The sequence below is a fragment of the Meriones unguiculatus genome, chromosome 7 (assembly GCF_030254825.1).
Source record: "Meriones unguiculatus strain TT.TT164.6M chromosome 7, Bangor_MerUng_6.1, whole genome shotgun sequence".
Taxonomy (NCBI): domain Eukaryota; kingdom Metazoa; phylum Chordata; class Mammalia; order Rodentia; family Muridae; genus Meriones; species Meriones unguiculatus.
This window is the reverse complement of record NC_083355.1, coordinates 26,469,500-26,482,109: the sequence shown is the minus strand read 5'-3', so window position 1 is coordinate 26,482,109 and position 12,610 is coordinate 26,469,500. Positions and strand designations below refer to the sequence as shown.

The 12,610-nt window shown below is 51.6% G+C and overlaps 1 protein-coding gene across 5 annotated transcripts in view; it reads right to left on the bottom strand.

The window, feature by feature from the left end:
• The window catches only part of Abcc3 (ATP binding cassette subfamily C member 3), a 47,742-nt gene that overhangs the window by 21,395 nt on the left and 13,737 nt on the right, over positions 1 to 12,610 (bottom strand). For 4 of the 5 annotated variants that reach the window (XR_009592832.1, XM_021643128.2, XM_060386943.1 and 1 more), the window contains exons 2-13: positions 10,104 to 10,280; positions 9,634 to 9,759; positions 9,380 to 9,517; positions 8,600 to 8,725; positions 8,328 to 8,389; positions 7,546 to 7,677; positions 6,192 to 6,380; positions 3,240 to 3,417; positions 2,977 to 3,138; positions 2,169 to 2,261; positions 292 to 495; positions 31 to 177 (exon numbers count right to left, since the gene is read on the bottom strand). Coding sequence is in view for 4 of the 5 variants with exons in the window: in XM_021643128.2 (XP_021498803.1) it covers positions 31 to 177; positions 292 to 495; positions 2,169 to 2,261; positions 2,977 to 3,138; positions 3,240 to 3,417; positions 6,192 to 6,380; positions 7,546 to 7,677; positions 8,328 to 8,389; positions 8,600 to 8,725; positions 9,380 to 9,517; positions 9,634 to 9,759; positions 10,104 to 10,280 (1,734 nt within the window). In the remaining variant the exon portion in view is untranslated. The remainder of the gene's footprint in view (positions 1 to 30; positions 178 to 291; positions 496 to 2,168; positions 2,262 to 2,976; positions 3,139 to 3,239; positions 3,418 to 6,191; positions 6,381 to 7,545; positions 7,678 to 8,327; positions 8,390 to 8,599; positions 8,726 to 9,379; positions 9,518 to 9,633; positions 9,760 to 10,103; positions 10,281 to 12,610) is intronic. The other variant, XM_060386942.1, reaches the window with a different exon arrangement.

The window sequence follows — 12,610 nt, the reverse complement described above, 5'->3', positions numbered from 1 at the left end:
CCAGCAGATCCCCTGCTTGTCCTGAGTTACCTGGGTCAGGCCACTGATTAACTGAGGCAGCATGTTGAGAGGGTTCTTTAAGATGTTGAACAAAGACACAGACACAAAGGCCTTCTCAGCATCCAACACGTTGTTCTCATCCACACACACGTACACTCCGAGGGTAACCAGGGTTACCTGGGTAGCAGTGGAATTAGGTGGTATGGTGGAGTCTGTTAAGACCCAGGGAGTCCCCAAGACCTGGGCTGGCCGACCAACTGCCAGGAACCCCACGCCTGAGGGGAGCCTCACCAGAAAGGGGGTGCAGACCCAGATGAAGGTGGAGATAGCCTGCAGGTAGGCACCCTTGCGCAGCAGCTGAAGCTCTCCCTGCCTGATGCCTTCTACCTGCCCCAAGAAGCTGGGCTCCCAAGCATACAGCTTCAGCACTTTGATGCCATTCAGAATCTCGCTCATCAGCTTGATGCGAGAGTCCTTGAACTTCATTTGCTGAACCTGTGTAGAAAGGAACCGTCACAAGCCCTCTCCCTCCCCCAGACCTCCTACCCCACTGGGCCCACACTTTCCAGACCATCTCATCCACTAGAGCCATGACACGTTGCTCGACATGCCTCCCCATCCCACCTCAAATGCCCAGACGCCTGTCCCCACACAGCCCGTGTCCTCTGGCTCAGAAGGGCAGCCCCATCCTCAGCGTCGCCACCTTAGCAGGCAGCATTCTTTGCTTTTGCCTTTCATTCCAATCCCCACCTCCTCACACAGTGACCCCGGTCAGACCATGAGCCTCCCAGGGGGTAGGAACTGTTTTTCTGTTCACGCAGATCCTAATCGATCCTGGCACAGCACAGTGATTTGTTCACTCAGCTCTTGTTTGCCGAGTGCCTGTGTGCCAAGCCATGTGCCAGATGAAAGATATCAAGGTGAGCTATTCAGGTGAGACCCTGGTCAGCATAAAGCTGACAGTCTCATGGCAGAGGCAGACAAGAAGGATGCCATGTTGGGCATGGTGGTGGGGTTCTTTAATCCCAGAACTTGGGAGGTAGAGGCAGGTGGATCTCTGTAAACTCAAGGTCAGCCTGGCCTACAGAGTGAATGCCAGGACTACATAAACAGACCCTATCTCAAATCAATCAGAGATGATAGATGCTTAATTATAAGCCATTGTGTGTGCTCTAAAGAGAAAGAATAAAATGCAGTAAGGGGATAAACTGTCAGGGTAGGGGAACTACACTGGGATAATCAAGGTGGCTCACTGAAGGAAGTGACGTGTATGCTGAGAGGTAAAGAAACAGAAGGTGTTAAAGAGGCAAGGAGAGTAAGGAAGACAGAATAGTACATGCAGTGTCCCAGAGGTATGTAGAGTTTGGCAAAGCCAACACATCTGGAATGTGGTCATTCCACAGGGAATAACAATAGAGACACAAAAGGTTCAAGGGCGCCTGGAGGGTGGTTGTGGTGATTTGAATGAGAATGGTTCCCATAGACTCATATATTTGAAAGCTTAGTCACCAGGGAGTGGCTCTATTTGAAAGGATTAGAAGGATTAGGAGGTGTGGCCTTGTGAGAGGAAGTATGCCACTTGGAGTGGGCTTTGAGGTGTCTCTCTCTCTCCTCTCCCTTTGGATGAGGATGTAACTCTCAGCTACCTTTCCATCACCGTGCTTGCCATGTCTGCTGCCGGCTTCCTACCATGGTGATAATGGACTAAACCTCTGAAATTGTTAGCAAGCCTCCAATTAAATGCTTTATTTTATAAGAGCTGCCATGGTCATAGTGTCTCTTTACAGCAATAGAAGTATGACTAAGACAACAGTCTCAGCTCATTTATCCTGTGTGTAGAGGAAGCTGCTGAAGACTTCAGTAATCATTTGCAGATGGATAATTCACTGTTACCAACACTCATCACCATAAAGTGGGTACACATTTGAGTCCCTGCTCTACCCGCCTCTGGACTGCCACAATTACTCTGGGCGTTGGTCTCTCTACTGTAAAATAGGACAGTCACTACAGTGATGGGGACTGAGGTGAGGTTTGAACAATGGACTATGGCTGTTCACATTCAGTACGGAGAATGGAGAATCCCTGAGAGTAGGAGGTGAACACTGGCTCCCAATGCTACCCCCCAGCTGGTGTTACCAGCTAAAGCAGGGACCTTTAGCATCACCCACCTGGTAGGTCCGCATCTTTATGGACACAGCTCCATTGAGTGGTATTAGCAAGATTATGACTGCCACTCCAGCCAGGGCTGATGGTCCCAGGATCTGAAGAGGCACAGACAAATGGAGGGCCAGGTAATACCCTTATAGATAACTTAAGGTAAGAACTTAGAGATAACCAAGGTCTTCAGATAGAGCTCAATAGAGACTGGCTGACTTGAAATATGGCGGGCAGGAGTCAAAAGACACCAGCCGGGCAAGGACACAGAAAGATACAACCATGTCAACAGAAGCAGCTAGCTATCAGATGATGACTAGGGATGGCCAGTGACACATGGAGAGAGGGATGTCCAAATTAGTCATGCTGGAACAGGTCTGGGGTTCTATTACTTAGATGGTTTGAGGCCTGCCTGGGCTACTCAGTGATTTCAAGATCACTCTGAGCAACTTAGCAAGACCCCATCTTGAAATAAAAATTCAAACGGCACAGGGGTCAGTGGCAGAGTGGGTTCAATCCCAGTACTGCAAAAAAGGTGAAAAAGTACGAAAAGAGAAGGCATGGTGGAGAAGATGGTGGTGAAGAAGGAGGAAAGATAATATAAACAGACCAGGAATGATAGCTATATCCACACCCACCCTGCCTTCAAGAACCTCCTGACCCTGGCTTTTGGGGAATAAATTGCAGCCTAGGGTAGGAAGATTGAGTGACCAGGTTTCCTCGGTACTTAGGAGAAATGTCTTATGGGCATTACACAGCTCATTTCTCAGCAGAGATAGCTATAGTCAAAGGAAGGGACAAAGGTCAAAGTTTAGGAGTTACCTGCCAGAGGAAGTATATTGCCAGGATGACTTGCAAGGGTACAGACCACAGCAGGTTGATGAAGGGGGACACATCCATGAAACGCTGGGCATCCACTGACATGAGGTTGACCATTTCTCCCACAGTGGACTTACGTTTGGCTGAGTTGGTGATGACCAGAGCCTACGAATGAACAGTGCAGGGGTGGACCAGGCCCATGAGCTTCTCCCAACCAGACCAGAATAAGTGACCTCTCCCAGTGCGTGTCCCACTCTCTGGCTAACCTTCCTGTAGATGACGCCTATGATGGCAGTCCGTACCCTCAAGGCCATCACAAAGATGCAGTGGAAATACTGGTGTAGGATCAATATCTGCATCATGGAGCTCATGAACATCAGCCCGGCCAGCAGGAAGCCCCACCAGGTTGGGGCCGTGGGGTCAGAAATAAACCTGATGAGTATGCTGCCAGGAGAAGACCAGGTATGAGGCTGGCATGCTCTTCACAGCCTGTCTCCCATGCAGCAGCCCATATCGCCTGCTTTGCTTTGCTTGTCCTCGCCTCCCGGTATGTCACGGCAGGCACAAGAGGCGCGTTTCCACCGGCTAGATCTTCTTACCATTCTCCTGGGCTGCCGGGGGTTCTAGAACCCACCGCAGGGCCACGTGGACTTTCACTCCACAAATCCTCCCAGCCCTTGGTCCCCAGTGCCATCTGCTTGCCATCTGTTTGCTGGGACCCTTGACCACCTCTCCTGTGGCTCTCTTCACCTTCCTTCTCTTACCTCCCAGCCTTGTCCCCACTCCTTGCCACTCTCAGCGGCTCCCTGTCTTCCCACTTAATTGGCCATTGAGAATTCCCTGATGCCCCAAAGCTTCCAAGCTTCCCCAAGCTCATCCTTCGCTCCTGTCTTGGAAGAGGAGTTGTTCTTCTGGCTCTCCAAACCCTATCTTGTCTTCCTGTTGGGGAAGATCCAACAGGAAGATTGGATCCCATTGTTGCATGATATTCAATACTGTCTCCTTCTGGCAGCTCTGTGCCTTCACTTACCGACACGAGCAAGACTCATCATGTCATAGAACAAACCTCCTCTTGACCTCCTGGAGCTTTCTAGCCACCAGCGGAGTCAAGCCTGCCATTCCCCTGGGGGCTGAACTGTCTTGACCCTGTGGTACCTATGAATGTGCCTTCACATAGGGGTAGAATCTTTGTAGCTATAATCAGTTAAGACGAGGCCTTGCTGGTGTGATTGTTTATCAGAAGAGTGGAAGATTTTCACAAGTACACACACAGGGGTAGGGGGAGGTGTGTGATGGAGGCAGAAATCTGAGTGATAAAATGTCATGTCAGGGAACACCAGGGACTGCTGACAACCGCCAAAGCTACAAGACAGGATCAGGAGAGAGCTCACTCAGCGTCTTTGATGAAAACCAGTCTGAATCAGAGCGTGGAGACATGTGTCTGAGTCCCAGCACTCAAAAGACTGAAGCAAGAGGACTGTCAATCAAGGCTAGTCTGTGACCCACGGCAAGATTCAATCTCAAAAAACAAAAGAGCAGATCTGGGTGCAGGCTGCACGGTTTTAATCCCATCACACAGGAGGCAGAGGGGTAGAGCTCTTGTGGGTTTGAGGCCAGCCTGGTCTGACAGAGAGAGTTCCAGACTAGGCAGTGCTATATAGTGAGATCATGTCAAAATAAAACCAAACCAAACCAAACCAAACAAACAAACAAAACCCCACCACCAATCCTGTCAACACATCTTGATTTTGAACAGTGGGGCAGAAGGGGAGGAATAATTTTCTATTGTTTCAAGTTGCCCACATGGTAACAACTTGTCAGAATATCACCGTAAACTGTACAGGTGTCTTTGCAGCGCACTTTGAGACTTTGATTTCATGGCAGACACTCTCCGATGCTCTGGGGTCTTCCCCCTCTGCCCCAGGTCCCAGTCTTTGCAAAGCTGCTAACCGACTTCATGCTGCCTTCCCAGGAAGGAGTTGGCTGGTTCATTTTGTGTACTGGAAGCCTTCCTTGCCCCCCAGAAGCACTCTCTTGTGCTCATCTTGTGAGTCCTCCCCTTGTTTGTCACCTTGTCTGTCAGGACTGCTGAGGATCTGCTGAGGACTCCTCCCTCTTGCAGACTGTCTAGGTGAGCTGAGTCCCAGACATGGGACCCTGGATTTCCACTAAAGGCATTTCCTCTTAGAGGGACCACCTAGCCAGGACCTAGCCCTGTGCTAAGCCTCTTTCTCATTGTGAACTCATCAATTAGGGAAAGGTCCATGGTCCCTCGATGGCACAGGCCACTTGATAGCGTAGCTCCTGAATCCTCCCCTGCCTCCCGGCTTCTGCTGCCCTTTGACCCACTTGGCCTACCTACACCTTGCCCTCCTCCTCCCACACTGGGGCAGCACTAGCCTTCTGAAACTTAAACAAGATGCCTCTCCCTGGCTTTCTCTCGCCCCATCCCAACCCCACCCTTGGGTAGCTTTCTCCAGCTGTCCTAAGCTGCAACTCCCGAGTCATGCTGCCTCAGCCCTTTGTGACTCAACTGGTGGCACCTCCCCTCCTCCTTCATTTACTTATTTCTTCAAAGATAACCTCTTGAGCGGGCACACTGTTCTCTGACTGAGCAGGCTGACTTCCTGGCCTCCCAGGCACTCCACAGTATTCTTCCTGAATTTCCTCTGGCTTCTCCCATGAGACCTTAGGCCTCTCATTTATCTGCAAACCTGGTGGAGGTTGCTAGTGGTGCTCCATGAATGTTTGTTGAGTTGATGCATGTGCACAAAGTGGGAAAACAATTCAGGGTGCAGCTCTGCATTTCACCCCGTCACATGAGCACTCCCTCTAGTCCAAACCTCTCCCGTGACAGATGGCAGAGGCCGTCGGAAGCGGAAAGAGCTCTATAGCTGGACTTCAGAACCCTGGACTAACATCTGTCTTGTTTTACCAGCTGTGTGCTTCACCTGAGCATTTGCCTTCACATTTGTCAAAAAAGGAGATATGGGTACCAGAGGACTCCAGAACAAGGTTAAAGGAGGTGCTTCTCCTGACAAGCAAATGGCATCTGCAGATATATGGGGAATGGGACTGGGAAAGTGAGTTGCAAAGGCAATGCTGGCTGGCCAAGGGTCACCCACAAAGCAGAGAAAGCCTCTTCAGTTCCCGGTCTGGGGCGGCTAGCCATCCCTCCTCCCATGAAAGGGCTGCAGCAAGAGGAAATGTGGTGGGACCTGAGCAGTTGCGGGTTGATGAAGGAAAGCAGGTCCTGGATCAGCTTGAAGCAGGCACCCATGAGCAAGCTGGAGGTGAAGGTTCTCACCAACGCCCACAGAAAGGAGAGCTTCTTGGATTTGGGCTGGGCCCTCAGTAGGACGTCATCTTCACTTGGGACCTTTTGTTCATCTGTTGCAGCCTGGGGCCTATTTGGGGAATAAAAAGTGGGTGAGAATGTGTTGTTGGTTCCAGGAGACTAGGCTAGACAGGTAAGAGAGGGAGGAGGAGGAGGAGGAGGAGGAGGAGGAGGAGGAGGAGGAGGAGGAGGTGACAGCTTTTTTTCTTGGCTTTCAGAACTGGAAGGGGGATAGACAACATCATACTGGAAGGGGGATAGACAACATCATTCCCCCAGATGACTGCCTCCAGGACCCAGGGGTTGCTTGCTGAAGTGAGCTCTGTGGACCCAGTTCTGGGTTGTCTGTGGTCTCTTCCTGCCTCCCAGAGCTGGCTTCAGTAAAGACATTGAGACTGAAGAGATCAGGGAAGGTAGGATAGAAGGCTTAGTCTTTGAGAAGCTGAACAGGGAGGGGATAGAGGTGGTATCCGGGAACAGTGAAGGGGTACAGCTGGGCCTCTCCAAGAGCCCCAAGGCAGGGAAGCTACCACACTTCTGGCCAAGCCCTGTCCTTGTTCCACCAACACCTAATATGCCAGTGGCTCTGGGATGACCAAGCTCTGACTTCTAAACCCTGGGTTATGTGCAAGAGGGAAAAGGGCTTGGCCGTGGGTGGTGGATAAGAGGCTGCCAGCTCTAAGGCCCTAAGCCTCCGGCTCTCTCATTCAGGCCTGCCTCCAGACAAGAGAGGCAGGATTGAGAGGGCTGGCCCTACCCTCCCTAGGAAAACCCCTGCAATTTCTGATTCAAATAAGGCACAGTAGAGCAAAGATCTGATTAGGGCCCCTGGGCCAGCCGGGTGTGGATGATGGCCCTGTCAACATCAGTGGGGAGACCCTGGCTGTGTCATTAAACCTCTAAGCTTCAGTACCCCTCTCTGAGTCAAAGGAACAATAAAGTGAATACTCTTGAGCCGCTGAGAAAGGGAATGAGGTACTTTATATGCTTAGGGCTGTGCCTGGCACACCAGGCATCAGAGTGTCGGCATCAGCTTGTCCTCAGCTGAACCACGGAGGACAGGTCCCACCCAGGCCTCGCTCCCACCTGCATCATCGAGACTTCCCGATGCTTGCTGATCTTCCCACTCTTGCCTACGCGATCTTCTCAGGTCTTTGAGCAACTGGGGAGTGTGGAGGGCCAGGGTATTAAGAAGTGAGGCTAGGGCCCTGAGGGCCCAAGGAGGTCTCGCTCACCCTGACACCTGGTTCTTCTGCTTCTGCCATGCTTCCAGCAGCCGTTGTACTACCTTGTGAGAGCAGTCCTCCTCGGACAGAGACCAGAGGTCGCGCTCCTCCAGGGGACGTCGGTAGCCGAGGATGGCTAGTCTGGAGGAGGGAGGAAGAATCCCTCACACACGGTCAGAAGCCTAGAGAGGTATCTCTAGGGCCTCGGGTCGGAGGAGACCCCCCCTTGGCTGCAGCATCCAAAGACATTCTCACGATGAGCAGGTTCTCTCTCTTAACTTGCACTTCTCTCAGCCTCTCTCCTGTGTGTCCCCAGATGCTCTACCTGTCTAAGGGCCCTGGCCATGAAATCCACACTGACTGGGCCTGAGTGTGGACAAGGCAGGAGGGATTCAGGCCAGCCTCAGGTGCAGGTAGTTAATGAGTTGTCACCCAGGTCACAGACACAATTATCCTGCTCAAGATTCTCTGAGGGGGCAGGCAAGGAGACTGACAAGCTGGAAGCTTGTGGAAGAGGTTGGAGCTAATTATGGTCTCCTTTCGGCCCTCTGCTCCTGTCCCTGTGGCCTTGCCAGATACAGGGATAGCCTGTAGCCTGGAACTTAGACTGGGCCAGGCTCAGCCTCTGCCTTCAACCCTCAGCCCAAACAGCTACCTTTTCCCACACTCGCCTGCCCACCCAGTCATTGGAGGTGGCAGTGTGGGGGAGAGGTAGGTCAGGTCAATTCCTGGGGTTCCTGGACTTCCTTTCCCCCCTCCTCAGGTCTAAGCTAGAACAAGAGCCAACTTACTTTGTGAACCACCAGAAAGTTAGGCGGGAGAAGAAGCCAGCACTGGACTCTGGGCAAGGATTCTAGAAGGAGAGAGAAGGGAACAAGGGGATCAGAAGTGTTCCCCAGCATCTCAGTACCTAGGAGAGGCAGGAAAGCCATCATTCCTTCATTTTCTCAGCCTGTTCACCAGCTGTGGAGGTGATCCCCCGCCCCGAGACGAGATTGTTGGTATCATTTGGGCTGAGGTACAAACTGTGAAGCCCCTGCACACCCTCCCAAGGCAAACTCACAGGGTCCACATCCACTGGGGAGAACAAAGGCGGTTTCTCCTTGAAGCAGGACAGGATGAGGGCACTGAGCAGCAGGGCAAAGTAGATGTAGAAAGTGGTGAAGCGGAAGGGATCGGAGATCTTACCCTGGTGGAGAGTGGACAGGGACCTCAGAGGCTTTTGGGAGGGCTGGCCTGCAGCCCGGCACCCTGGGGCGTCAGGCTCATTTGGAGCACCCAGAGGATGCTGAGTGAGGGAGGTATGGGAAAAAGCATGTGTTGTTGGGGGGCAGGGACATGATGAGGACTCGCCTTGAGCCGGTTATTGTGCTGGGCCCCAAAACCCAACAGCTGCCTCCTTCCTTGCCTGGGTCCTCCCAAGAGAGGGAGATGGGGGCCACCTGGCTGTCCATGTTCCACCCTACCCACCATCAGAGAGAGAGGCCAGACTGAAGCAGGTGGGAAGAAACAGAACACACGATGGGGGGGATGTCTTCATGCATGCCCCTGCACGTATGTTTGCGACAGACACTGAACCCGGGGATGCCAGTTACAGAACTGTCTTCTCCTCCCCCACACACACCAGCACACCCAAGAGCATCTAACCACTGTGGGGTCTTTGAGCTATTTCCTTGCATTGCTCAGATCTCCCACTTCCTGCCACCGTGACAAGAGATGTAGCAGGGGGAGGGGCAGCATGATAGGTGCCGCACAGAGGAAATCCTGGGATTGGGGAGAAGCCTAGAATCCGAAGTAACCTTGAGCCTTGAAGCCATGCCCCTGAACGGGGCTGACCCCTTACCTCTGCCACGGCGGAGAGGATCTTGGAGCGGAAGGGGATGATGGCGCAGGCAACGCCCAGGAGCCAGAAGATGATGAGCACCCCTGAAGACTGCACCCCCCGGAGCCGCTCATACTGGATCAGCAGTGTGGCGAGCAGCTATGCGGGAAGGACACGGAAGGCATGTCCTATCCCTTCCTCCAAGCCCACTGTCTCGGCATACTCCGCAGCCCGCTAGCGACCTTCCCACACAGCCTCCTGGGCCCCACACTAACCATGGTGATCCCCACCACCAACGGTGTGATAAAGAAGACCGGCGCAGGGGATGAGCCGTGGATCAGGCCATGGAAGGAGTAGAAGAGGTCCACCCATGAGATACACCACAGCAGAACACCTAGGGCCTGTGGACAGTACACAGGTTGGAGTCTCCATTCCTAATGGCAGCTCTAGTCCCTGCCGGGGAGAGGACCCTGATTACGCAGCCATCATAAGCTACCAGACCTGCCTGGGCCCGCTCAGAAACTTCCAGGGTGATGGGATGTTTTGTCGTTGAGCTTTCTACAACTTTGAAAACAGGGAAGGGCTGCAGACCCTGTCGGTGGGTTTCTGTGGCCCGGGACTGTGGGGCAGGGGAAGGCTAGGAACTCTGGGTTAGCTGTCAGTATGGGACAAGGAGTTCATTCAAAGCAGAATCCTTTAGGTTCCCCCCACCCACCCACCCAGTGGACAACCCTGGGTCCCTGACCGTCTTGAGCCTGGACAATCGGGAGAGGACGATGTAGCCGAGCTTGTGGTGCCGTAGATAGAACAGGTAACAGGGCAAAGCGGCCCATAGATAAATGCAGGGGATCCAGGCCAACAGGGAGTTCTGGAAACAGGGTGTGAGGTCTGGAGTATTGGTATATACAGACAGGTTGGAGTCCTGTGGACAGAAACAGAACAATTTGGCATTGTGACAACCTTCGGCAGGCACAGTTGTCTCGAAGGGGGATGGCTGGATTAGGCAGCTACCAGCACGGGATAGAGGAAAGGTGAGGGCAAGGGGCTGTGGATAGGTGAGCAGGGATGGTCCGGCCTGACCTCCTAGGGAGCCTGAGGCTGCCTCATTTCCTCATAATCTTCCTATCCGAGGGATAATTTAAGTGCAGTATAAACTGCACCCATTTAAAGTGTACAATTCAGTGAGTTTGACAGTTGCATAACCCAGCAGAAACCATTGCCACCATAAAGGCATTGTATTTCTGTAATTCTACAAGGTCACCTATGACTCTTTGCATTCCACCTCTACCAGGCTAATTCTTCCAAAGGAAAACAGAAGAAAACTTTCTGTCCAGGCCTCTCCTAAGCAAGGAGAGAGATTCAGGTGTCTTTAAGGTAGGGTGGCTGTAATAGGTGGATGGCTTTATTGTGTAAGCATAGGGACCTGAGTTTGGATTCCAGGAGTGTGTGTGTGTGTGTGTGTGTGTGTGTGTGTGTGTGTGTGTTTCTCTTTTTAAACCAACCCATCGTGGTGGTCCACACTTGTGACCCCAGAGCTGGGGTGGTAGTGGTGGCAGGGGGTGAGGAGGGGATACAGGTGGATTCCTAAAGCTCATTGGCCAGTCAATCTAGTGGAATTAATGATGCTCAGGTTCCCCGAGAGACTCTGTTTCAAATCCAAACAATAAAGGTGGAGGACCAGGAAGATGACTCAGCAATGACACTAGCCAACAACCGAGACGTACAAACTGGGTTCTAGCCCCAGATCTACACCGGAAGGAGAGGCCCAACCTCCTGCAAGTTGCTTTCTGACCTTCACATATGCACTGTGACACTTGCACACACACACACACCCCTTAAAATAAAAGAAAAAGGATAGATGTAATAAAACATAAAATATATGGAGATAACAATCAATCCTGAATCTCTGGGTGAGTGCGTGAACACACATACTAACATCCTCTGCCCCTTACCTTACTGACTGATGTGAGATTCACAGGAGCAAAGGGATGAGCAGAGCCTGGCCCAGAAATTCTTTGTTTTAGGTACCACAGGTGACTCAGGCTGCTCTGAACCCCTCTGGTCACCCTCTTTCTACAGCTCTTCCTTGGACTGTATCTATACCTCCATATTCCTTGGAACAAGATAAGGTAATAAATTCATTCACAAACGCTTTGCGTTCAGATGGTTTTCTCCGAGGTCGCTGATATACTCATCTTTCCCCCTTCTCGCCAAGTATTAAATGTTCTTTACAAAAAGCTCCCCAAATACAAACAAATAACGAGAGAACCGCCTACCATGCCATCCCTAGAGACGACTGCTGCTGAGGAAATGCCGCCTACCTTCTAAGCATCATTTCATTTCTATGCGACTTAAAGCATGCACAATAAACCTGCTTTTCTTGTAGCAGATTTGTTTTCTGTTACTGGAATTGGAAGTTTCTCTCAAACGTGCGTGATTCTGGAAGCTTGGCTGCTTCAGTACTTTCAAATGAGGTAAGAAAGCTGGAAGGGATGCCCTGTGGATTTGGGGTAGAGTTTCATGGGCCTGGGGAAGCTCAGTGCTTTTTGTTTTTCTCTTTTAAACCAGGTATGGTAGCCTGCACTTATGATGCCAGGGCCGGGAGGTGAGCTTCAGGCCACTAAGAGATCCTATCCCAAAAGAGGTGGATGCTATCGAAGGCATGGCTCCTTAGGAACAGTGCCTGAGGAGTGACATTTTAGGTTGTCCTCTTGCTTGCATGTATAAACACATGTGTGTGGACCTGCACACGCATGTAAAAGAAGAAAAAGAGGAGGACGAGGAGAGAGGTGTAGCCAGTCTTTGCTACTTTGTGGGTTCTTGTTTTTCCCACCCTTTATTCCCCTCCCCCCCCACCAGTTTCACCCCTATCACTAGACAGGAGAGAAAGAACAAGAGAGAAGAGAAGAGAACACACAGAGAGAGATCCTTGCATCTAATTCCTTTAATTTGTTTCTTCTTCGAACACGACTACTAACAAATCGCAAGGAGCCTCCCTAAATGAACGACCACCACCACCACCTATTGGGACTAGCATTTATATCCCCCATGAAAAGTTCCCAGAATTCCAGATGTCACACAATTGCAGAAAACAATCTGCCTTTTCAGACCGGGTTTGTCTGTGTAACAACAGCCTCGGCTATCCTGCGCTCACTTTGTAGACCAGGCTGGCTTTGAACTCGCAGAGATCCGCCTGCCTCTACCTCCAGAGTGCTGGGATGAAAGGCATGTGCCACCACATCCAGCTCCTAC